Source organism: Bactrocera oleae, chromosome 6 (genome assembly GCF_042242935.1).
Source record: "Bactrocera oleae isolate idBacOlea1 chromosome 6, idBacOlea1, whole genome shotgun sequence".
NCBI lineage: Eukaryota > Metazoa > Arthropoda > Insecta > Diptera > Tephritidae > Bactrocera > Bactrocera oleae.
The window spans coordinates 73878582-73903875 of record NC_091540.1 but is presented as its reverse complement, the minus strand read 5'-3'; the positions used below and the strand labels follow the sequence as shown (position 1 = coordinate 73903875).

General features: G+C 36.8%; 1 protein-coding gene across 6 annotated transcripts in view; it reads left to right on the top strand.

The window, feature by feature from the left end:
• The window catches only part of klar (klarsicht), an 87205-nt gene extending 62364 nt beyond the window's left edge, over window positions 1–24841 (top strand). The window contains exons 5-19 of one of the 6 annotated variants that reach the window (XM_036363822.2): window positions 301–765; window positions 4094–4306; window positions 4910–5827; window positions 6676–7545; window positions 7751–7948; window positions 13328–13507; window positions 13586–14615; window positions 15280–15427; window positions 15619–15845; window positions 15910–16307; window positions 16391–16496; window positions 21905–22080; window positions 22145–22563; window positions 22641–22863; window positions 22935–24841. In XM_036363822.2, coding sequence (XP_036219715.2) covers window positions 301–765; window positions 4094–4306; window positions 4910–5827; window positions 6676–7545; window positions 7751–7948; window positions 13328–13507; window positions 13586–14615; window positions 15280–15427; window positions 15619–15845; window positions 15910–16307; window positions 16391–16496; window positions 21905–22080; window positions 22145–22563; window positions 22641–22863; window positions 22935–23804 — 6441 coding nt within the window. In that variant the 3' untranslated portion in view covers window positions 23805–24841. Of the gene's footprint in view, window positions 1–300; window positions 766–4093; window positions 4307–4909; window positions 5828–6675; window positions 7546–7750; window positions 7949–10862; window positions 11021–13327; window positions 13508–13585; window positions 14616–15279; window positions 15428–15618; window positions 15846–15909; window positions 16308–16390; window positions 16497–19210; window positions 19783–21574; window positions 21826–21904; window positions 22081–22144; window positions 22564–22640; window positions 22864–22934 lie in introns of those variants that run through there. The other 5 variants (XM_036363824.2, XM_036363825.2, XM_036363827.2 and 2 more) reach the window with 5 other exon arrangements.
• The last annotated feature ends 453 nt before the right edge of the window (window positions 24842–25294 follow it).

The following is a 25294-nucleotide window of genomic DNA, read 5'->3' as shown; positions in this document are numbered from 1 at the left end:
ATTCTCTTAGGCAAAGTTGTTCAGAATTCCAGTATACGCGACTTTATAGAGAAATAAATCGACCCGCTCTAACATAAATACCTATGTAATGTTAGTACGAAGTATTAATGGATTTAGTATTTTTCTTTTATATACAAGCATAAATGCCGTGAACAGTAAATGTATGTAGTTAACTAGGCACTGATATGCCAATTGCAAGTGTTGTGAATTAAATAGTTTTATAAAATAGCTGGCAACATTTTCCGAAACTTTAAATGGTAATAGTAATATTAATTTTAAATAACTTTGATTTAATTTCAGGTGTTATACCATGAAATCGTATCACATGCACGAGTGGTAAGCGCCTGCATTCGCTCGGCAACAGAGGAGCATCAAGGGCAGGTGCTACTGCAACAACAGCACGAAGAGGAACAGCAGCTGCAATCGATCGATAGTTGCAGCACCACAATCGCAGAGCAAACAAATTCATCACTCACATCCAACGAAAAAACAACTTTGACAATAGCCACAGCTAAAGAGCAGATCAATCACGAATTTAGCGGTGCTAGTAGTAGCAGCGACATTGAAACTGCGGAAAAGTCCTCGTTCTCGCCTGGGCCGTCGTTTATCAGACCGAATACGGCATCCCCGCAAAGAACAGCAGAAACTAAGATTACTGAGGATAGTTTGGAGCGATTGCAGAACCGTTATCATTTATTATATTTGAAGGCGTTCGAAGTACAGCTTTGGTTGGACGGATTGTTGCGCAAGAAAAGTTCGACTGCGGTAAGTTTGATAAGTATTAAGTACAATGTTTACGGATAATGCATAGCTGTCAGTAAGTTATTAATCACAAGCTATCATGTTGATCAAAATTGATTTAAAAATTATGTTTCGATACATAAACGTGTTCCAAGAAATTTCTATCGGGTTAATACACACAGGCAGACCTCACAATTGTTTGTTAAGCTCACTGCACACAAAAAACTGCGCCCCAATCGTCTCGCCCAACAAGTGTAATATAAATAGTCTTATGTAAATACGTCAAAGTCACATCATTTTTTAGTAAAAGCTAAGATGCTTGGTGGCTTATATATTTAAATAGAGGTGCATGCGCGCCATATACACAAATGTTCAGTGCTCTACTTTGTGGATTACAGCTGTCGGTGCTTTAACAGGTTTTACAGAGCACGTCACAGTGAGCAACAGCTTTTGGGATAGGTGTTATTTTCACTATCTCCGTGTTAAATGTAGAAATGGTTTAAGAATCGACGCTTCACATTTCATTCGCCGTTTGACGGCCGTTGTTCTACTTATATGGCAAGATACTTGGTTACATTCGTATGTACATACATGCATATCATAGATACATGTATATTGTACATACTGATAGATATACATACATATGTGTGGAATCAATCAAACCACATCACATTGAATTCACAACTTTCAAACCACAGGCATTTTAGCTTGACCGAAACTTTCACAGTTTTATATGGCTTTACACTTTGCTGATTCAAGAGTAAAAGTTTAGTTACTGCTACCTGAGCTCGCTATGTATCCGTGTGTATAGCGGAGATATTTAATTCAAACCACTAAATGTCAGTTTTAGGGAAGAGTCCACTCAAATTAAATGTCATTTACATTTTAAATTAAATCGATCACTAATGGTCAACGGTGAGCACTGACCTTAACCGCTATTTGCCGGTAGTCACTCTAGTGCCTTCCGAGTCTCAGACGGCAGCGGCTGTTACTGTTAAAGCTGCTGCAGTCAGTAAAAGTTCATGCGCTGACTGTATGTTTAAGTGCTAGTATTAGTTAATGAAGCCCTGTAACATTGGCAACTCGTGGAATCGATGACCTCGTCACCACTTCTATTGCGCGTTGGACATGAATTAGACGTATGGAACGAGATCATCACGGTTATTTTTTTTTATGCACAAGGTCTTAAATCATGACTCATATGACAGGAGCAGAGATGAGTTGCACTATTTTTTGTCGTTCTGAGAACTATGTTGATGTTGTTGTCGTGTGACCACGGGTCTAATATTATATTTTCTGAAAAGAGTTGAGTTATTTTTCATTTTTATAAATCGTTTCGTGGATATTTGTTCAACTTAAGTATACGAATATAAGTAAATGAGTCTAATAGTCATTCATATAAAATACACGTATTTGCATACATAAAATAAATAATTTTGTAAAATGTAAAACGGGCAAAGGTTGTTCACTTTTGTGACCCTAAGAATACACACGTAAACTCCCGAACTATTTTTCTGCGTGTTGGTGTAGTAAATTTACAACTAAATTTTAAATTGTTGTTAATCTTTTGGTAAGGTAATGGCTTCCGACATCCGCGCTCTAATTGCAAGCACCTAAGAAACAAAAACTATTGAAGATGTTCTAAAGATTTCTTGCCAATACTCATTAAGCTTTATTAAACAATGCTTGCGGTTGGCGCTGGATTTTTTGTTCTGAACCGATAAGTAATTTTCTCACGAAAAAATAAATGTTTTCCGAATCTTAATTTATGTTTCAGCTATTACAACAACAGAACCCGTTAGGTATAACAACTACACACGTCGCTTATTTGTGTCAACAACAACACTCTTGATTTCATACATACGAGTGCAACAAAATTATATGTATGCTGCAAATATATACTCGAAGTACATTACTTCATGTTTGATTTAACCTCGGTTGTATGACAGCACCTATATATGTAACATACTTATGTAGTTCGATCCTATTTCTTCGCCAACCATGTGTTTTAGAAATTCGGACATTAAGTCTTGTTTGCGAAGTTATAGAACAATTTTTACTTAAGCGCAGCTTAATATAAATAAACTTGTATAATCTTTCAAAATATTTCCGAGTACAAACCACATAAAATGATGCGTATTATATTTAAAATTTAAGAAACCAAAATCGTATTCTTATCTTTATTTACCGGTTGATTCTACCTTCGAAATGGTTAACACGACATTCACAACGCCCCATGTTTCTTGGACTGAACAGAATTGCCCAACGAAGGTGTCTGTATATATAATAAGTAATGTTCCCCTGGGATTTAGGCCATTCAAACATTCGTACGAATATAAGTATGTGTGTAAATAGGTTTTAAAGTAGTTTTACTCGTCCCTAGTACTAAATGAATGCTATAAATCGGTTCGTATATAAAAACATCATCTGCACATACATGCTACGTAGCTATAGTACACTTATCATATGAAATCCCAATGTGTTAGACCGAAATATTCGAATTATAAGTTTTCAATATAATTAACTAGCTGATCTTACGAAACTTCCAAAATCAGCCACGAGTTGCTCATTTTCTTAGTGATCTACTCGAATAAATTGGGTACACGGCCATTGGTTTGCCTTCAAAATTAAAAAAGCATCATCTATATAAGTATGTATGTGTATATACAATAGAAAGTAAGTGTATCTATATTTTTTGTTTGGTAGCCATTAATCTTCGTGTAAGGGCATGCGTGAGTAATTGTTAAGTACGAGGACTGCTATATAAGTGTTGAGAGGTGGTATCCCCAATGTGATCTAACCAATACTAGTTTAGCGCCAGAAATGATTTTTTGTGTCATAATCTAATTACTTGTAATAATCCTGAAGCCGCTCCATTGTGAATTTCTACTATTGCAAATACTTATTTTAATTTGTCTCAAATATGTATTAGTGGATACACTATCTATGTTAAAAGTACTCTAAATGCCCCTATGCAGGTTTATGTTTTATGTTAACTATTTCATAAACATTTGGACCGACCAATAAACAAAATTTCAGTTATTACGAAAAAATAAAATATTTAGAGAAAAACAAAGGTTGTATAAACATGTGTAAATGGATTCAAGTATATATACAAAGTACCTAATATGGATCAAGGTAAAAAATTGCTTACCTCATTCCTTTTAATAAAAAAAGGAAAGAAAATACAAACGCACAAGTGTACTATACTCGGGGTAATATGGTCCTTAACACAGAACGAAAATAGCAAACGAGCATTTAAACCACCAAAGGGTAAAATAAATATTAGCTTAGTTGTCTAAACTATCAAATTTTTGTTTTAAAATATTGACTTATGTTTTGTATTTTCTAGAGCATTGTTAATGCTGCCGGTTATATTGATGACAACGACAATGTAAATTGTCACTCATCCGACTGTGAAGAAGACGAGGCGGCTGCAACAGAGGACGACCTAAATATTATCGGTTCGGGAATCGAAAGCGATATCACCCAAAATTCTTCTTCAATTGGGGAGCTGCGGGATTGTATTGATTTGGTTGAGGAGGAAAATCGCGTCGCCGAAAAGGTAAATTAACCCACTGCCTAGATACTAAATGCTATTTTCGCTGGTTTTGCTATGTGTCAAAAATTTGTTTGGCTGCCGTGTGTTCTTAGCAGCGTTTGCATGGATTATTTTTTGCTTTGCTAAATGTTTCCAATAATTAGGTGTCTCATAAGAAACTAATGTATACATGCATGTTACATAAACATCTAGATCAATTCTACTAGACAATAATTCAGAACAATTCCGAATAAAAGCTCATCAGTAAGTTCTAGCAACTGTCATTCCATCACAAATGATTCAGAAAAGAGATGTTGTCGACCCGTTGCTTCAAATATTGGCATGTGACAACTTCGAAGCATTGTTGATGAAAAATTAATATTTTTAAATACAAAAGTATACAATTGGAAAAAAAAAAATTGGTGTTTAACTTTATTGAAATCTTTTGCCCTGTGCTCTGAAAAACTACTGATGTATAAATAAGTTGTTGTGTAAGGCGTTAAACGTATGAGCTAAAATTTTTATTTGTAATTTTTGACGTTGGATGGACCACAATTCAAAATTTCATTTAAAACCCTTTGTGCTTATTTCTTTTACCTCAACCGTAAAATTAACATTACTAAATAGGGTGACTGCGAAGACGGGGACGACGAAGGAGAAGACGAGGACGACGACGAAGTTGATTTTGGCCGTTCCCGCTTTGATAGGCCGCCACGGGGCTATAGCACTGTATTGGTTACATTTGAGAAACGAGGCAGCCTTAGTGGTCCATCACGACCAACCACTCTCACTGATTTCGAGGCTGACTCTGAGAACAGCGACTGGGAGACAACTGCGCAGCAAGTGGTTACTCAGAAGTCGGACGACGAGGTCGTTGGCAACCGAATGCAGTTATTCAACAAAGAAATTCCAACCAATTCAAATCAAATCGTCACGCCGATAATCGAAGACGTAGGCAGCAAGGTCGCTCAATTACCATTTAATATACACACCTCCTCCAGTGCAACATTCGAGTCTTACCTGGAGCAAGATGACATCGACGGTTTGATTGCAAATAAACAGCATGAAAGCGCGTCGGTCCGCGCATCGTCAATTTCGATGAAAACGAAAATGAATATGCTTAAAGCAAATGTTGAAAAACGAAAACTAGTCTCAATGAGCGCGTCAACAGTGGCCGCCACAATCACCACCACCACTGCCAATGAAACTAACGCCAACTCCGCGGGCACGCAGACCCCGCAGGCACTTCAAACACTACACAATAACACAACGACTGGTCTGCCGATCAAGCAAAAGAGCATCGCAATCATATCACCGAATAGTCACAACAATAAATCGCCGACCGTCTTACGCAAGCGGCAGACACAGCACCACACCGACATCTCAAAATTTAATCGATCAAATCGTAAGTCGAAAAATTGTGCCGTTTTCTACTTCAAACATTTGGATACGGACAACGAAACTAACTGCAGCAGCGTGGGCGAGGCCGCTGATTTTAACACCACAGCAGATGGTTTATCCTCGTCTAATTCACAAACAAGCGAAGTAAGTACCACTAAAAACGAGTGGTGTTGGTTATAGTAATGCATATGGTACTTTTACACAAACGTTGGTATGTGTTTGGTGTGGTATTGAAAACAGGTTGGTGTCCTGTCTAGCCACCGTGGTTCTGAATCACTGCAGACAAATGTACATTATTATTTCCCAACATTCTCATTTTTCCAAGCTGAATTAAAATCTGATTGTTTTCGGCTTCAACGCGAAATTATACTTTTCTGGTACACTCAGTCAATAATCAAAGTTTTGTACATATTCTCAATAAGAGGACGATATAGAAGGTCTTCAAACGCAAATAAATTAAGTAAGAAGTGTGTAAGTATAGAGAATACTGATTAGGTTTAGTTGAAGTCTCACACATCGCAACAGACAAAGGTTGTGCAGGCGCGATGAAAGTTTTATCGGGATTATAAGTTTTTTCGTGAATCGTTACATTTACTTACTAGACAAGTGATAGGTATAGGAAGTATTTGTAAGACGATTAACTGGGCAACGGCTCTCAAATGGGAAGTGCTAAATATTTAAGATGAGTATGTGAAATTTCGCGACCCATACGAACGCCTTTGCTCTGGCGCAGTTAGTACCAAAACGCTATCGTAATTATATTTCATTGCTCCTTCTCTTTGCTGTTGTTCCGCCTGTTGCATGTTACTGTATGCATGCAGCACTCATGACATACACAAAGTACTAATATGCATTTGTATCCAAAATATTTAACATATATTCTATAAATCGCTGTATTGTTTACTTGTATATGTCATTTATTCTTGTGTCTGATGATAGAATTGGTAGTTGTGTTCTTTAACATATTTACGTCATTGTTTTAACTTATTTAGCACCATTTGTTGAAATCGGCTGACGCGTCATCTGATGACGACGGTGGCTGGCTATACTCATCTGTCTTACCGCCACAAAGGGAAGAGGGCACTGGCGCATGCGGTGATGTAGATATCGACGAAAAAAGTAACATCTGCATCACAACTATTGTCATTGATGGCATCCAGTCGTCAGCCGTGACATCCAGCTCAGCATTAACTACAACACCAACAGCGAACCACGTCGTTAATGACGACTCAGATAAAGAAAACAAGGAAGCCCGCTCTGCCACACTGTCCAATACGGAACTAACCACATTACCGGTGTCAAATGTTTGCGCACAATCTTGCGATATAAGCTCTGTGCCGTCCTCACAAAATTGCACACAAATCGCACACGCCGAAATACAATTGACTCCAGTATCCACAACTTCGGCAGCGGAAACGGCACCACTGCCTGCAGGTCGATTTAAAGCAAAACACTTCGCCGCCAGTCGCGGCAGTGGTAGCAGCAGCAGCTACAGCACCAGAAGTAGTAGCTGTTCCTCGAACGATCTGCTGACAGAGACGACATCAGCTACTAATACAACGCAAATCACACAAATGCATTTCCAACGCGTGCATCGCACCGAAATGGAATTGCAAATCGATGCCAACGGTAATAAATCCAAGCATATGACGGACAATGGTGCGAGCAACGCTGTGACCACCAATAATTCCCATAACAATAATAATAACGGTGATGTTGATAACTGCAATGCAAGCAACAACAACGCTATCAAGAGGGACGACAATGCAAATCATAACGCTAATAATAACCAGAGTGTTGTGGTATTGCATCAACAGCAGCTACCCCATCAAGCACTTATTTCAAGTGGAAATAATCAAAAGGTGAATGACTATGTGCCAATATCTCAACAATCTTAATCAATATCCGTATACTAATTTTTAATGAAAGACCGCCAAAAATTGAAAACGTCGATATATGTTCAAAGGGCCTCATTTAATTACAGAAATAAACCTTTACATATTTTAAATAGTAGTTTCAAAGAAAAACTTTTTTTTAAAAAATAACTTTTTATGTAACTTATTTCAGAATGAAATGTCTTATTCCGTTCGCTGGCACCCTAAAACTGTTATTGATCCCACAAATAAAACTTCAATGCAACATCAGCAAATGCAGAAAATGGAAAGTAAGAAAATTCTTTTGCCTCCGCACTCCACATTCAAACCGGAAAAATCACTGCAGTCAACAGCACAAGGCGACAACTTCAGCCCAACTAATGTGACAAAGGTATATAAAACAAATAAGAAAGGGCTAAGTTAGGGTGTAACAGAACATTTTATACTCTTGCAAATTGCAAGGATCAAAGCCGGCTATATACCTTCAGGTGTTGACCAAACTTTATAATGAAAATTTTATCGAAAGAGTTCAACTTCATTGTTCGGCGAAATTGTGAAGGTATTATATTAACTTATTTTGAACGTCATAGGCTCACTTAGTTTTTACTATATATACAACCGAAGTAGCTAAATTTAATATAACTAGTTGATGTGAAACCGTCAACCAGAGGATCGCAATTCATTAAATTAGGAATATGAGGTTTAGACCAAGACCAATTTAATTTATATTGAGCCACTTAATTTTATTAAAATATCACACATTTTGGCCAACCTAAAGGGTTTAAAGTCAGTAATCATAATATAGGGTTATTGGGGGCAGAGTAATGGAAGGGCTGATTGCATTAATTTTTGACATTGTTCATGTATACTTGAGAACATATTTTTATGCAATTTTATTAATATATTATATATGGTAAAAGTAAACATATATAATATATGGAGTTAAGTCAGCCGGATGTTTCAAAATGATGAATATCAGTGACAAGGGGCCTAGGCAATTTTTCGCCCGATTTTATTAATTTTAGGCACAAAGTTACAAAATACGGTCTCTCAATGTCATTAAAATACCCCCAACATGCCGATATATGTGGTATAAAGTCAACTGGAAGTTGAGGGCTAAGGGAAGTGTTGACCCGATTCAACCCATTTTTGTCACAAGCGTATATTATTATCAAGGAAACATTTTCCCTGAATTTCAATAACATAGGTATCTCTCAGATTTATAGTTATTGATTTGTCGCGCTTTTAGTAGTTTTTTACAAAACAGTTCTGTCGATTGGGGTTATTATATTATTTGTCCTAAGCCAATTTGGTTATTGCAGCTTTAGTAGTTTAGGAGATGTGTACGTTAAATCTATTAGAGGGTGGGGCCACGCCCACTTTTTAAATTTCTCAGACCACAAGTGCCCCTGGCTACTGCAATCCCCTGTTACCAAAACTATATCTTAATTTAGTGCTTAGTTATGACAATTTATTGGTTTTCGATTAATGACATTATGTGGGCGTGGCAGTGGTCCGATTACGCCATCTACGAACCCGTCCTCACTTTTTTTTGCCAAGAAACAGGTATACCAAGTTTCATTAAGATATCTTAATTTTTACTGAAGTTATCGTATCATCATTCCGATCATTTATAGATACATAAACGTATCTATCTCGATTAGTTTTAGGTGATACAAACAACCGTTAGGTGAATAAAACTATTGTACTCTGTAGCAACATGTTACATAATAACTGTTCAACACATTCAATTTACTACCGCCAGAGCAGCAAGCAACACGTCGGTACTAATTTTCTAAAATCAATACATTAATACTTAACAAAATTTCACAACATAGACGTAATTGGTCAGCTGAGCAGCATAAATAAATATGTATTTCGAAGCCTAGATGCATATTGTTGCTCTCTCGCAGGTACGCATTGCGTGAGGCGTCTAAACCGTGTGCCAATGGACTTGACCAGCCTTGAAAACGTGCTTGCGCTCAGGTGCCAAGCCCACAACCACGCACGATAACACGAAAGCCCACCGGGGGCTGTATTTATAACATCGAAATTTTATGTGCGAATGCGAATATGTTCAAATTTATCTATGTATATACATACATATGTATGTATGTAAATACACTTGCCTGTGGCTCAGCTGATTTATTTGAAACAACTTTTCAACTAGCAACTTTGCACATTCCCTAGCGAAACATGAATTTGTTGAAGTGAATTTGCATTGCAATTACTTCCAACACAAAAGGAGCGAATGCGAATGTACATAAGTATATAATATAAGTACATTGTGTTGGTGTACAGTTAGGTAAGTGAAATTATCTTGTTTCATCTCGAAGTGCCTTAATGATTCGCCATTTAAACGTGATAAAAACAGTGTTGAGTTTTAATCAACAGGTGAGATAAGCAAACTTTAAGGCGATGATGTTACTTTTGTTATCTGTCATATATGTATTTGAACGTAGGGATGAAGTAGATACACACAATTTAATTAAATTTTGAAATTAACGTCATAGATACATAACGGTTCCTCACGGAAAATCAAGGTTACTGTGACCCGTTTTATTTTCAGTTCGCAATGGTTTTTGTTTTTGCTATCTACCTACCTACATACATATATAAATCCACTAAAAATTAGTACTCGTAAGTGTTCGATAGAAATTGAAAAACTCTATATGAAATATTGTACTTTGACGTTTCGGTATCTCTTTTTTTTTTTACTATTTTCCTTTTTTAATGATATTTCGTAAATTTGAGACCTAACAAACACTGTTCAATGAATGAAATTGAAATTATTCACGCCACTTGCGCATGCAACACCAATTTAAACAGCTTGAGTAGAGCTAGATATTCAGTCGTCAATCAATCTATCAATGTGGTAAACAGACAGTTTATTTCTAATATAAAATATAGCCCCGTTTAGTGCGGTTATATTTAAATTTTAACTGATTTAAAACCCATAAGCCATTGGTGAATGAGCACTAGTACGAAGCAAGGCAGATAAAATCACGTCGCGAAAAGCTAACTTAAATTTATACATAAGCGTCTATACATAGAAGCATTTACCAAGTTATTAGGTGGAGGTTTGAATCGATTTTTGCTAGCTTATCTTATCGAGAGCACGCCCTGAATACTGTGGCAATAATATTATACTCGTACTTATAATTATTTGTGTGTGCCTCATTTTCCACCCCTTTACCCCTTTACTGGTTTGCCAACGATATTAAAATGTTAATAAATACAAATAAAATGGAGCCAACACTTTTGCAAACCGATTGGCTTTCGACTCGCAAACTCTTCGGGTGTCTTGCGGTGAAGTCATACAGCTGCTGATCAGTCTGCTCCGTTTCGTTGTGAAAGTTGTGCAAAAATTAAGCAGAAGGGAAAATCAAAAGTGCCAGTGGTATAATATTTGATAAACATTAATACTTTGTGCAAATAAAATTTGCAAGTGCAAAAAAGAAAGGTAAAAAAATTGGTGTGCCAATTATTTTAAAATGGTCCTGCGATAAATCACACATGCATGTTTTTAAGCCATTCAAAGTTCGAGTGTTTCGATTTGGATTTAAATTTTGGTTTCGGTTTCGATTGAATTTGCGTGCGCCTGCCCACTTAAGTGAGACAACTAATCACAAGATCAGAGTTTCCATATTTTAGCTGTCGAACGTTCACGAACTGTTAGCATCCTTTCATACACAAATGCAATTTCCCATATACATATACATATAGATGCACACGCACACACATATCTATAGCTTTGTACGTATATACATACATACATACGTACATTTATTAATTGGTATCCAATGCCAGGAGCGCAATATTGGCAGACAATTATTGTATTCCAAATCTCTAAAGAAATGAGAAACTTTAGCTGTCAGCGACAGTGGAGACCACATCGATCTTCGTGGATCACAACGGGGGAACATTTATATTTTACCTATGTATGTATGTGAAGAATGTGTGCAAATAGATTGGTTCGGTGAATGTCCAAAATAAGGCAATTTTCTTTGGCAAAGAAAAATCACAAATAGCAAATGTCAAATTGCACTTTGCGTTTGCATTCTCCTGTTTCGATGTTTTTGTTAAAACTCCCATGTTTAGAGTTTTAATTGCTGATTGTGTTCCCAAGTCCAAGTATGTCCAATGACTTGTGTAATAATTGTAATCAATTATCTCAACCGCCCAATCGCCACATCGGCTTTGGCTGCTGATGTTTCGCTTCCTCTCCTTTGTTTCCGTATTGATCATTGGCGCTCTTGTCTTGTCCTCTTACTAATAACTTGCGCAGCATTTTCCCTGTTGTTACTGATTTATCAAATTCGCTTGTTGCGGCCTTCACCGTCGCCGTCGCCATCGCCATCGTCAGCTGTTACTGCTTTAACCATTTTCGAATTTTCATTCGCTTTTGAATAATTGTTTCCGTTTATTGTCGTCGCCTCACAAACATTCAAGTAACGCTGGTTTAGTCACTTTATACGCTTGTTGGAGTTGTTGTATTTGGGAAAATGGATTCATTAGCGACTACGAATTACAGCTCGGACAGCAGCAAATGCATGTGCTACTAAAATGTAATATTCATATACACACAAACGCTTTGAATTGCAATTAAATATCACAATTGCGCTGCTTTATAATCCTGTATGTATGTTTGCATGTTGCAAATGCATGTGTGTGTGGTTTAGTGTATAATTTGTAGTGTGGACAAGCTATGAAATATGTATACATACACATTTATATACATATGTAGATGCATACAAATATGTGGACATCCACTGGTGTCTCTAACAATACCCAGTCAACCATAGTGCTCGTGCGAGTTGGTTTTACTAGTATCTACTTGCGAATGTCATCTTCTTGTATCCACTTGAAATCCATAAATTCCAAATGAATGTGTGTGCGACTGTTATTCGTTTGATCTCAGCCCCGTACTTGGGACATAAAATATTATCATTTGTGTTGTATAATTGCTTTGTATCCTATTTCTTGTGAACTCTGCTGTTATTGAAACTGAAAAAAGAAAGAAAATTTGACAGATTCAACCATTAACGTTATTATTTCAATATTTAAAGGAATGTGGGTAACTTGTAAATAACCATTATCAAAATGCTCACATACATACATACCTACTTGCATAGTACGAATACTTACATATACAATACAACATACTAAGTGAACGTGAAATCTAATTTACTGAGGCGTATTAAAATGAATACGAGAACACAGGGCAATTGTCATTTGGGTTCGGAATACGAACGCTTGCTTTGCGGCTGACCTTTATATTTTGGAAATGAAATGTTAGTTACTTTTCGCGCTCTAATTATTTTTGAATAAAATATGCTACTTTAATTCTTTTACACTAATTATCTACTCGTACATATATCTTGTGCTAGAATATATACTTTTACTGTCAGCACGGACAAATAAACACATTGTTGAAATGCAATGAAAATAGTGTGAGATTTGTTCGAATGTGTGCGTTCATTAGTTAACAATTTCGCACAACTTGACTTGTGGTGATTCGGTTCACTTTTCTTAGAAGTAACATTCAAACAGGCGATAAGATATTCGATACCATAGTGTGCTCCTCCGCTCTCAAGTAAATGAGTTGAGCTCGTACTCTTTTCTTTTTTACTCAATTGCTCTATCAGTTACTTCCATTCACACGCTGGTTCGTTGTGATAGCATTTTACGCGCATTACGCTCTCTTATCGTGAAGTTATTTTTCTATATTGGCGGCTCATTTGTCATGTGTGCGATTTTTTGATTCCAGGGTAAACTCTCGCATGAATCAATCAAACAGCTGGTACTTGAAGCAGAGCATTTAGTACGTGATGCCGAAGCACTAAAGACCCCTAATAAATCGAAACAAAAGCATTCCGTCATCAAATTGTCGTCAACGGTGAAGAAACGAGAGAACGCCATGTCTGGCCCAATCAAGCAACGTGTACAAGTAAGTGGTGTCGCAGTAACTACATACGTATTTAGTCCTTTTGCTCATTGAATTTTAATCTCTTTGGTGTATCGAAAGGAGTGGCTGGAGCATCAACCATCAGCGTCAACTACTGTTCAGGGTCATAGAAATCTCAGCGAGGAGTTACAAAGTGGTGCAAAGTCCAAAGCGGGCGATGACTGTGAAGCGTCGGGCGAAGCTTCGGAAACAGATTCTGTTCCCCAGCTTGGTTCAGATACTTCAGAGGGGCTTACAGAGTCAATAGCTACGTGCATGCAGACAAGTACAAATTCATTTGGTGGCAACTCTACTGAATGCTTTGCAAGTTCTGCAGAACCAATAGTCAGTTCAGCGCCAATACTCGGTTACGGCAGTAGCAATCAGAGCTTAAATGTAAAAATTGTGAAGCGCTCTCAGTCACGACGTAAGTCAGAACGACCATGGTCGGTATCATGCCTGTCACAATTGACTACTGGAACAGTCCCAATAGAGACGATTGCACCTGTTGTAGACCATGCACAAACTGGACTTGCTACCCACTCTATCAGCGAGTCAGCGCTGGACTCTCTGTCTCCTTCCCGGCAACGTGTCTCTTCCTCATCAACGATAAATGTCATCCAAGTAAAATCGAGCAATAGCAAGGGATCTTTGAAACGCCGTAAAACTCGAAAGAAGAAAATGTCAACCTCTGGGAATTTAGGAGTAGTCGCGACAAATTCGCACTCAGTTGTTAAGAAAAGTCCAGATTCTGGCTCAGAGGACACCGCTGCGATGCCTCGACTCACACAAACGCTGCTCATGAAGTCTTGTGAGTCCATGTCTACGCAGCAAATACGCGAAATAACAAGCGCGCTATTATGCCTACATCGCGGTAATGGAACAAATCTCAATGAAGGTGCAACAGGCACAGCACAATACACCTTGGAAGAGTCACAACAGCACGCCATGCCGCAATCACATAAAGATATGGACGAGGGCGTCCCGTTGATGAAACCCAATTTTCGAGTGGGTTCCTACACCACGGCACATATGCGCAACGAGAAGCGGTTGGGTTCGTTAGCCGCTTTGGCCACTTATATGAATGATGAAGAAGAAGAGCAGCAGGGAGGTTAGTACAATCGACATCACTGTGATTTTTTTCTCTGTTATGTTGCACGGCAATTTTTATATTTAGTTTTATTTGCCCACACTTCTTGCTCATCTCGTCAACTTTTTTTCACACTGCAATGTTTTTTTCGTGTTTTAAGCTGCCACACCAGTGCCGCAAAAACAGCGAGGTATCTACACTTCCAGTAGAAATTAAAAAAGTGTATTTGTATACAAAAATTTACAGTAAATTTATATAAATCGTGTATCCATGTCGATGGATTTGCGATTGTCAGATATCAAATGTGCAAATCAAATGGTTGTATACATATACAATCAAATATACATATACCATCCAGCAAACATCGTGATTTAAGATCGATTTGTAATGAGCTAGTGTATCTGGAATAGCTAAATATGGCTTATGCTCAGTTAAAATGTTTCTAGTGCTGAAGTCGAGGTTACCTTTACGAATGCTAAACCTTTAAAAATTTGTAGTTTTGAAATTTTTTTCGAAATCTTTAGAGTAAAACGGCCCAATAAATATTATATTTTTCCGATCTTGATGACTATGATTTCTGGATAATTTTCAAACATATTTAACTTCTGCGATGCACTTCCGTTGTTAATTAGAATACAAATACCTGAAAAGCTCAAATTAATTTGGATCCTTCAATTTAATACAGAATACACCACTGGCACCGAAGATCACCATAGCAGTTTTTCAGAGACAGCTTGGGACAATTATCAAGAAAAATATAATTCCGAAAATTATTCCGAAGGCTTCGATTCGGATGCAGCCAGGAAACTTATGGAATTCGGAGATGACTATAGGTAAAAAATACAGCAAATACAACATACAATTATTGTGGTAGTGCTTCGAATACCAGCTTAGTGAACATTTAAAAAAATGTGCAATGATTCGGTGCGATACTTTTCCCACTGGGACTAATTTATTATATACTTTTAGTACATAGTTGTTCGTTAATATGACAACCAACTATAAATAAACTTTTCTCTCCCAGAAATTTCATCGATTCGCAGTCAGATTGCTGTTCGTCGCTGTCTGCTGCCAACAATTTGGATTCGTTGTCGCCACCACGTATGGACTCGTTGCAACAAGCAGACACGAAAACGATCACGCAAGATACAATTGCTAACAGTGTGGACCATGCCAGACGTCGCCGTGCACTTGACTTGGAATACGAGAGAAGACGTAAAACATTAGAGGTCCGTCGCAAATCATGTCAAGGTAAGCTCAGCATCTCTGTTTAAGAAATGATCAAAACTCAATTGTTACATATACTCTTGTTAAGACTCAACTGATGCACAAAATACGCGTAGTCCCATCATATCGACATCATCTTCAGTCAACGCAATTACTCCTAGGATCGGTTTTGAAAAAATGAATCAGCAAAAAAAATCTGATTTAACTGGTCGTAAATTGGAATTTGGTATGAGTCAATCGGCGCAGTCGTTGCGTCGTACCTCTGAAAGCGACACATCAACTCGACGTCGCAAAATTGACGATCGCCGACGTTCATCGCGCAACCTTGATAAGAGTATCAAAGTCATACCGGCCACTTCTTCGTCGAGCTGCGATGACTCCGACGATGAAAAGGAGATGCGAAATTTGCTACAGCAAAGCAGAAATCGTTTGGAAGACACGGAAGCCTTAAAGATCCGCTGTCATCTATTGCGTCCAGAAGATTATGTAAGTTGGAATATCCACCTATTAAATAATGATACTGATATGAGATAATAGTGAAACAAAAACGCTTTCCTTGACAATTTCAGACGGAGATTATTAGCACTTGTCGTGACAACATACGGTGTCTGGAAGCCGTACTACGTGGTCCGCCTGGCACAGTGCTATCTGCACAGTGTGCCGGCCAGACAAAAGGTGAGTTGGCTCTTTGTATTCACCTCGATTGCAAGTGTGCGCCCATTACACGTTTCGTAGCGCGAACAATAGACTTTTTGTTGGACGTTAGTAATATGTTGATGTACTTTACTCTATACCGTTTTCTTGTAAACACACTAAAGAGCTTGTACTCGATGGTGAACTGCAGCATCCCATTCTTCAAAAGATTCTTCTAAATAATGCAAAGCAAAAAGGATAGCATACAACTGAAGCTTTGAAATTTGTAAATACATTGTGACCTTTTGTTTTTAAAACTTCATAAATGTATTATTTTACATTCCCACTTTTATAAGTATATCCATACACACTTATACACATACAAACATGCATATCTATAAGTTTAAATAAGCGGTATTTTTTCAATATTCCTAAATAATTGAAATTTTGAGAAAGAGCTTACATAGATTTACAAAATCAAGTGTATTCTTATGCATTTGACAAGCATATAATTTTATTTGATTTTTACCAATAAAGATGCCTATTTATTTCTTAAAATTATGAATACACGCGTTTGATTTTTCGTAGTTTTGCTATTTTGCATTATGTTCGCGTTAAATGAATACACTTAGTAAACGTAGTGCTTGTTTCATTCTTCATGTGTTTTGTTAAATATGCAACTTGTGAATTAGCTCATTTTCCTCTTAATTTCTCACTGTCATCACCATTGTTATTACTAAATTACATTACTAAAACTAACTAAAGAAAATATAGTGTAGGTAAAGGGCTCACACTTGTAATTTAATTATTTGTTGAATTAAAAATTATATTTAGTTAAAGTAAAAACAAACGGGGGTAATTCTTATTTATAAATTCCATACTGTAATTTTTAATCCCCAGTTAAAATGTAATTCTTTGGATACTAACACTCTTTAATATTTTACCTGTATGTGTATAATTTGTGACTTACATATTACATTTTACGCCGTTAAGGTTATGTATGTAAGTGTGTACATATGTATGTAAGTAAAAAAATAATTGTTTTTTTTGCTTCGTACTCCTAAAAATTGGTCGATAGACACCTCTTAGAAATGCTCCCCAAGTATGAGCTCTTAATTGTAACGGGAAGGTCTTTCGAATAACGGTTTTTTATTTTTGTCCTATTATCAGATAGAATATTTCGCTTCTAAATACTTGAAAACATATTTCGGAAATTGAATACTCCACAAAGAAGAGAATAATGATTCCTTTTATAAGGAAATGTTTCATTGAGTTATAAAATTCAAAAGAGAAAAACAAATTTGGCTTTAAATAGTCAAACTTCAATCGTTAATATCTTTTAAACGGATAAAAGGAATCATTATTTTCTTCCACAAATTAATCACATTCATACTACTATAAAAGTTAGACGATATGTATTGGTTAAAAGCTCACTTTGCAAGTCTGCTAACTAAATTAATTAAATAAAGCTTTCATACATACATATATTAAATTTCACAAACATACTACGAAAATATGGAGTATTATGTTTTTAAACTCAAGAAATATTTACTTAATAGTATGCACGGTTCTTTCTCGAAATAGTATATTACGAAAGCTTTTTTTTGCCTAAGTGACATACATACATACATACTTATGCACCTTTGTATACGTTCTACTCCAATGCTTTATGTCCGTCCAAGCATGCAAGCAAGTACGGGTAGTCGGTAATATATATGTACATATGTATGAATATACGTGCATATACGCCTAATGACTGAAAGAGCAAACAATAACATTACAAGTATGAAATATAAAGTATCAAGAGAAATAAACTTCTGTAGAATGGAAGTATGTTTTTTGACCACAGCGCATAAGAAAAGCTCGACAGAAAACCTCGTATTCTGATATAGAGCGAATTTATCGCTCTCATGCTATTTCTCTGCAGCTTTTTTAGCTTTGCGCTGTTAAGTACAAATTTGTGTTAAAATGTTAAATGTCATATCTCTGTCCTCTCTGTTTACGCTCTAAGCTTATGTTGTGTGTTGTTTAGTTCAAGGACAGTTGATAATCACATAAATATGTTTGTTTTAAGTTCTCTGGTAGTACGGTGTATACTCTACCCTTTGCTAAATTTGCCGTAACTTCACTATTTCTTTTATATTAATTTCACATTTCATTTTCATTCGGATGGAGTTAAGTTGTTTCATTCGGAATGTCAAGCAGATTGTTCTTTGATGTTTTTTTACTTCAGCTAGTGTTTACATTTCTCAACATTTTTGGGAACAACTGCTACACAACAGCTGTGCTGAGTGAGTAACTGAATTCGTTGAGAAGTGTGTACAATATAGAAACACAGGGGTTATGCGCCACAATTCCGTCAGTGTGTGCTACTCACGAAAGCAAAGTGGTTGATTATTGTGTCTCGGTACCATCATATTAAACAATTTATGTGGACAGCAGAAGAAATGTCGATAAATTAGGTCATTAAGTGGTTAACTCTTTTCCTTGGCAAAAGTGCAGAATCTCAGTTTACAGCAATAAAAAATCTGTGATATAGTTTGGTACCTGAAGCAAAACCTAATTATTATAAGACTTAGAAAATATGGTAGTGACATCAGAGATGTATTGTTAGTATAGTGACACAAAACAATTTAACAGCGCACAATCAGTGAGAGGGGTGATTCTCAGCGTTTTATATGAGCTGCTAAGGGAAACTACGAAAGGGCGACGTCAAACGCCACAAAAAGTACTTCATACTCATAGGTACGATATGCCACCCAAAAATGACTACCGTAATATCAATAGTAAACAAATGCTCGCCATGTGCTGATATCAACGGATGAAACGATCTGACTAAGCATGCATAGTTCTAACCAAAAATTTTTGGTATGCTGATAAGCAACTCCAAAAAGCGCTTGAAAGACGAAGAATTCACCTTAAGTCGTTTACTTACGAATCCTCTTAAAAAATAATTAAATTAATGCAGACAGTTGGACCATGCTCAAATGCGAATACCTCAATTTCACCGCAACAAAGTCTAGCACCCCTTTTTGAATACGAAACTAATATTAATAGGCTTGCTCTATACTTACGCAACTCAATAAAAATTTATACATATGGTACATATGTACATATGTATGCACATAGTGATATTAATCATCAACAATATTAAGTGGAGCCCTATATGTAAATATATACATATCTAATCCCCTATGTATAGTACGCAACCCTATGCACATATGAAGGTCATCGAAAATGAAAGTCAGCGTCGCAGTACAAACAGACATTTCAGAAAGGCTCTCAGCGAGTTCATCGTCAGCGGTATCACGATCCTCTTCAGAACAAGGTACAACTTATTCTGCTATTTACGGTCAAATATAAACAAATGAATACATTAATATAAATTCGTATAGTAATGACTGTGTATATTGTATAAATGTCAATTATTATTATCTGTTAGAAGCTGTGTTGCATCTTCGAAACTGTTTGCAATAGGTTACCAATTGTTTCTAATTTGTGGCCTACTTTAGTATGAAGAGCTTATAACAATATCGAAAGAATTAATATATAAATTTAAATTCCATTAAGACTATTTGGTTTCAAAGGCTTGTGTGCATATACTCGTACAGAAATAGTTCGCATACATACATATCTATTTGTTGGCCTTATCTCTTGATACTTACATAAACCGGTCTTTGCTTGAACCATGGCAACACAAATATAAAATCAGGGTTCACCTTGTTCTTTTGCCCACTGTAAGATGTATATTCAACGAAAGCATATACTTATAGTTGAATAAATAAATGCCATAGGTGTAAATGCGGTTTCAGTCTCAATTAGGCGCCCTTTTTATCCACCGTTTCGTAGTCGTGCGTTACACCGTTGCTACAACTGATATTTGTAAAATTTCAACTGTACTACATATAACTTGCGGAGTACTTCCGTCGTGGCCTAAAATTGGTCAGCACCTTTGTATGAATGAAATTGCATATAGGAATCTGTGTCGCGGACACGTTTACTTATTACGTGCGCACATGCACATATACCGGTTAGCTACATGAAAGATAATAAGTTAAACTAGTAGCACACTTATGCATATGGATATGAATGCTTAATGTGAATATATTTACAGAAAGTGCATTGACTTGTGATGATGAAAACAAATACGTCGCATTTCCAGCAAGTTTTCTGTTCGATATCATTTGCAAGCGAGCGGGGCTGATAATTGAAGTGCTGCTCACATCCGATTTTACTTAGCGACGCTCAGAACAGATGCTTTTAGGTTATGAAATTTCGCAAGCAACAATACGATATTTAAAAATATGTGCTGATGTCAAAACACCCAAATAATATATGTCATTGCTACAGCTTATTGCTTATTAGTCATTATTGCGTTCTGTTTAGATGAAAACCTAAAAATTAATTAATTGCAAACGAATACGTGTGTCTCTAATTTATGAAGGGGAATGGCAGTGACCATAGCACAATTTTCCGGAACTATTCGGATTCGATTTATACGCACACAATATTACTGTTTCGGCTCCAGGATTTCAAACAATATTATTTGTTCTCTTTCATCTCTTTTCGTTTTTTAGTCAGGTAAACTTATTTTAGGTCTCAACTAGAAATTTGTTTAACAAACCCATACATGTGTATGTAGATACGTAGATATGAATACTACCTGGTTTTCCTAAAAATATCAACACAACCTATGGGTAAATATAGACAAATAGCTTCCCGAACCACTTCTACATTGCTTGCATCATAATCAGGTAACTGAGCTCGAATGCATATAACCATCGAACTTGAATTTTTGCTGTGGCCTTGTGTTGCGAAGAAAACTCTCGTAGTAGTTCATTTAACTATGCAAATTGCCAGTTTGGCTTGTCGAGTTCTGACTCATTACTTGCTCCAGCGCACCGAACTTGATTACATTTCGATTGCCTGCTCTGTGTTGGATGTCTTTCAGCAACAACCTACTCAATGTAAGTGCTTCTGAAGCACGGACGATCAGTACGCAGTCGTGCTTCGCAAGGTGCGGTCGCATATGCGATTTAAATTTCGCGCTCGATAACCATACGAAGTTGCGATTTCTATGTGTTTGTGTTTTTACCGGGATTCTTCGCCAAACGGTGTTTACAGATAAAATATACAACTGAAGTTCATTCATGTGAATATAAGTACATAATTCCCTGTCCTGCTTTTTTGATTATATTCCGTCATCATCGCGATTCTTCGCCCTTGAACGTATACATTCAGTGTTTGTTGCTATTTTTAATTGAGGCACTAACTATAGTAGTATAGCAATCGGCACGGTCAGGTGGTTAGCGTAATTCGTGCGTAAACGTTCCGTTTGAGAGAACCGTTGAACTTAATTAATTCGGAGTTGGTTCGTTGATTTTGTAGTTGCTTGGATACTCACATCCGATTCGATTCATTCACCCGGCTACAATGTATTTTAATTTCAGATTTACTAGCGGCTTGGGAGGATCTTCTGAGCTGGAGTGAAAATGCTGCCTCTGCTCGTAAAATGCAAGAAGAGATGATCACCCTTAAGCACTCTCTTAGCAAATTGGGTGATAATGGCATATTTGAGCTACTGGATACGGAGCCCCAAATCCAAGTCGCCATCGAGGCTTTAAAGGTAAGCATTTGAATTGTTCAGTTGGCTTATAAATTGCTTGACTTATCGACTGACTATCTTGTAGAATGAGAAATCAGAACTGCAAAATTACCGCACAAATATGCTTCGACTGAACGCCAGTGTGCACAGTTGGTTGACACGTCAAGAAAGACGCTTGCAGAATGCCATAGCAGCGGAGCAATTGAAAGATTCTGGAAAAGTATATGTTGAACCGCTTAGTAGCCATATTATGCCCAGTGTCGCCGAAGGAGATGTTGCAAAGTGTTCATCACCTGTAACCCTGCAAGGGGAAACAAATATAGTGACTACAAATATAAATGACGCTACAAAGAATATGTCCTCTTCGATTGCGACTAGCACTGTTGGTAGCAATGCAAAAGTGTTGGACATACAAACATTAATAAACGCGGAGAACGAATTCCATAAGCATTTGAAGAACGAAGTAAGTGGAATGTACAGTGCGTGGGATGATGCTGACGCTAGGTAATAAATTGTCACAGTTGCTTTTTTGACGGCAAATTCCAGTCAACATCAAAATTTTCGGGTTTCTCATTTTACAGAATAAACACACAATTGGAGACACTTACAAACTCGTTGCTGGCTTGGAAGCAGTTAGAAAGTGGTCTGTACGAATTTCAGCAAGCACTCGGTCATGATCGTGGTACACTGAAAGGTCTGGAGGGCGTTCTAGATAAAGGTCAAGCAACACCAGTGGAGCTCGCACAGAATGTGAAAGTCGTTGCCAAATTACTTTCGGAGCGTGTAAATGTTAGCGAAGAACAGGTAAGTACCTGCAGTTATTACTCTATCCTCTTAAAAGTTATTCAATTGGAATTCATTATTTTGATATATAGCTCACTGCAGTTCGGGAACATTTGGATCCTAACCACATATTACATATTGCAAAATTCACTGCTTCAAATGGTTCCCTTTCGGATTCTGGCATTTCGGACGGTGGCGCAACTTCTGATGGCGGGTTGTCTGAGCGTGAACGCCGACTCGGAGTATTACGACGATTAGTAAAGCAACTGGAGCTGGCTCTAGCACCTGGTAGTGAAGCAATGAAATCTATTGCTGTGCGCATGGAATCGGCTGAAGCAGAACTCAAGAATTTGCAAAACACTTGTCGTGATTTGATTGTGCGCACAGCTGCCTCGCACCAAAATAAAAAAATTCAACAAAAATTGCAGAAAACCGAAGCACAACAACAACTCGTACCTGTAACTGACATTGCCGTCAAAGGCACTGAGACTTCTAAAACTAATGACAATAGCTGTGGAAAAAAAGAAAGTCTAATTCATGATCAAAATAGCGCTATTCAATATAAAGCAGCATCAACAAGAAATGGCCGACGTAAGCAGAACAAAAGACCTTCAGGGTCCGATAACAACGTAGATAACAACAATGGCGGAATCACCAATAATAATTTGGATGCCGCGGAAGTACGTAGTTATATGTCTGCCGCTGCCCCGGACTCTGGTGACCCCGCTGATGATCCAGATATCGAATTTGATTTGGACACATCAAACAATAAAAATAATAAGGTGACCCATAATAGTTGGGCTTGGCGCATTGCAAAAGCAGCCGTGCCCATGCAACTGGCTCTAATAACCTTTCTATGCGCCGCTTGCCTAATGCAGCCCAACTGTTGTGACAACCTCAACAATTTATCAATGAGTTTTACGCCTCAATTGCGCTACATACGTGGTCCTCCGCCGATTTGAAATACTTGCTATCGGTTGCTCCTTAGGATAGGGTAGAAACTAACATGGCGACTTATAATATGACCCTCCTACTGCTCAAGTTGATAGCTTATCATTTAGGAAGGTATCCAATGCATTCGAAATTGGTTCATATTGGTGGGAAATTACAAACCCAATAAAATTTCCTAATAAGATGCAAAGTGGAATAATTGGGATGGAGAGGCGATGGTAGAACACTTAATTTAGAGGTGAAGGCAATTAAATTATTTAGATTTTAAAATTAATTGAACGGAGAAGGTGAAACTGCAAAAAGCGTTTGGAAAATAAATAGCATATATGGATATGAAACCAGCCATTACTAGAATGGTCTAGTGTATTGGTGTCACAAATGCCGTAATTCTGAATTTTGAAATCATTGGAATGATTATATTGAATGGAATTCGTCAATTTAGACGCATCACAATGTTGTGATCATAAAACACTGCGGCATATTCCAAAGGAGTGAAGTTGTTCTAAATTTGCGCTATGATTGAATGATATGAAAGGTTATGAATCACAATTTAGCCGAAAGCTAAATGTCTATTGAGTTAGTAGGGCAATAATTATAATGAAATTTGCAGAAGTTGTTGAGTGGATAATATACAGCTACTTTTTTGTTTCGAAAACACTAAAGTGCCTGATTACATATGACGCCTCGAATGGCTCAGTAATTTATATTTAAAAATGTTCCTTATGAAATTACTTAAAAAACTAAAAGAGATGGAAGGTAAATTAATTTCAGACTTTATCAAATTAAAACCAACACATATACACAAATATTATGAATTTCAAATTGATGACTGACATTTTACTTTGGATGCCCAATGCCCTCAAATTTGAGCTATTTTGCAGTAAACGCTTGAATTCCTTTTCTGTTGATGAAGGTGCACTTCATACTATACAAAACAACTAATTAGGTGTGAATATTGACATCTCTTATTTAACAATGAATTAAACTAATAAGTATCCTACCTTAGTTTGTATATTACGATTCTACAAGAAACATTTCAACTATCTATTCAACTTATTCTTATATTTAGCTTACACCAATTGCTGAGAATTATGCGGCAAAACAAAACTAACAATCATTAAATATTTCTAATAATTTTAATAACATATATACATTTATAAACATATTTCTATGGGCAATTACAAAAAATATATATCTATATATATAATATAATAAAAACGTATATTTTACACGGAAGACACAAAGGTTTTTTGGTTTGTCTGTTGGTTTTATTGATTTGTATATGACTCGAGTTCATGATCTGTGATTGGTGGTGCTTTGACTTCTAGAACGTCTTCGACATGAAGAGAGTATGTTAAGGGGAAGAGGTATGGGTAAAGTTTTGCAGGTGTTTTGTCAGTTTGAAATCATAGCGACAGTGGAGGTTTCCGGTTGGTTCTTGCATATACATACATTGTTTTGCAACAACTTTTTAATTTCGCAGATCCTTATTTTAAAAAGG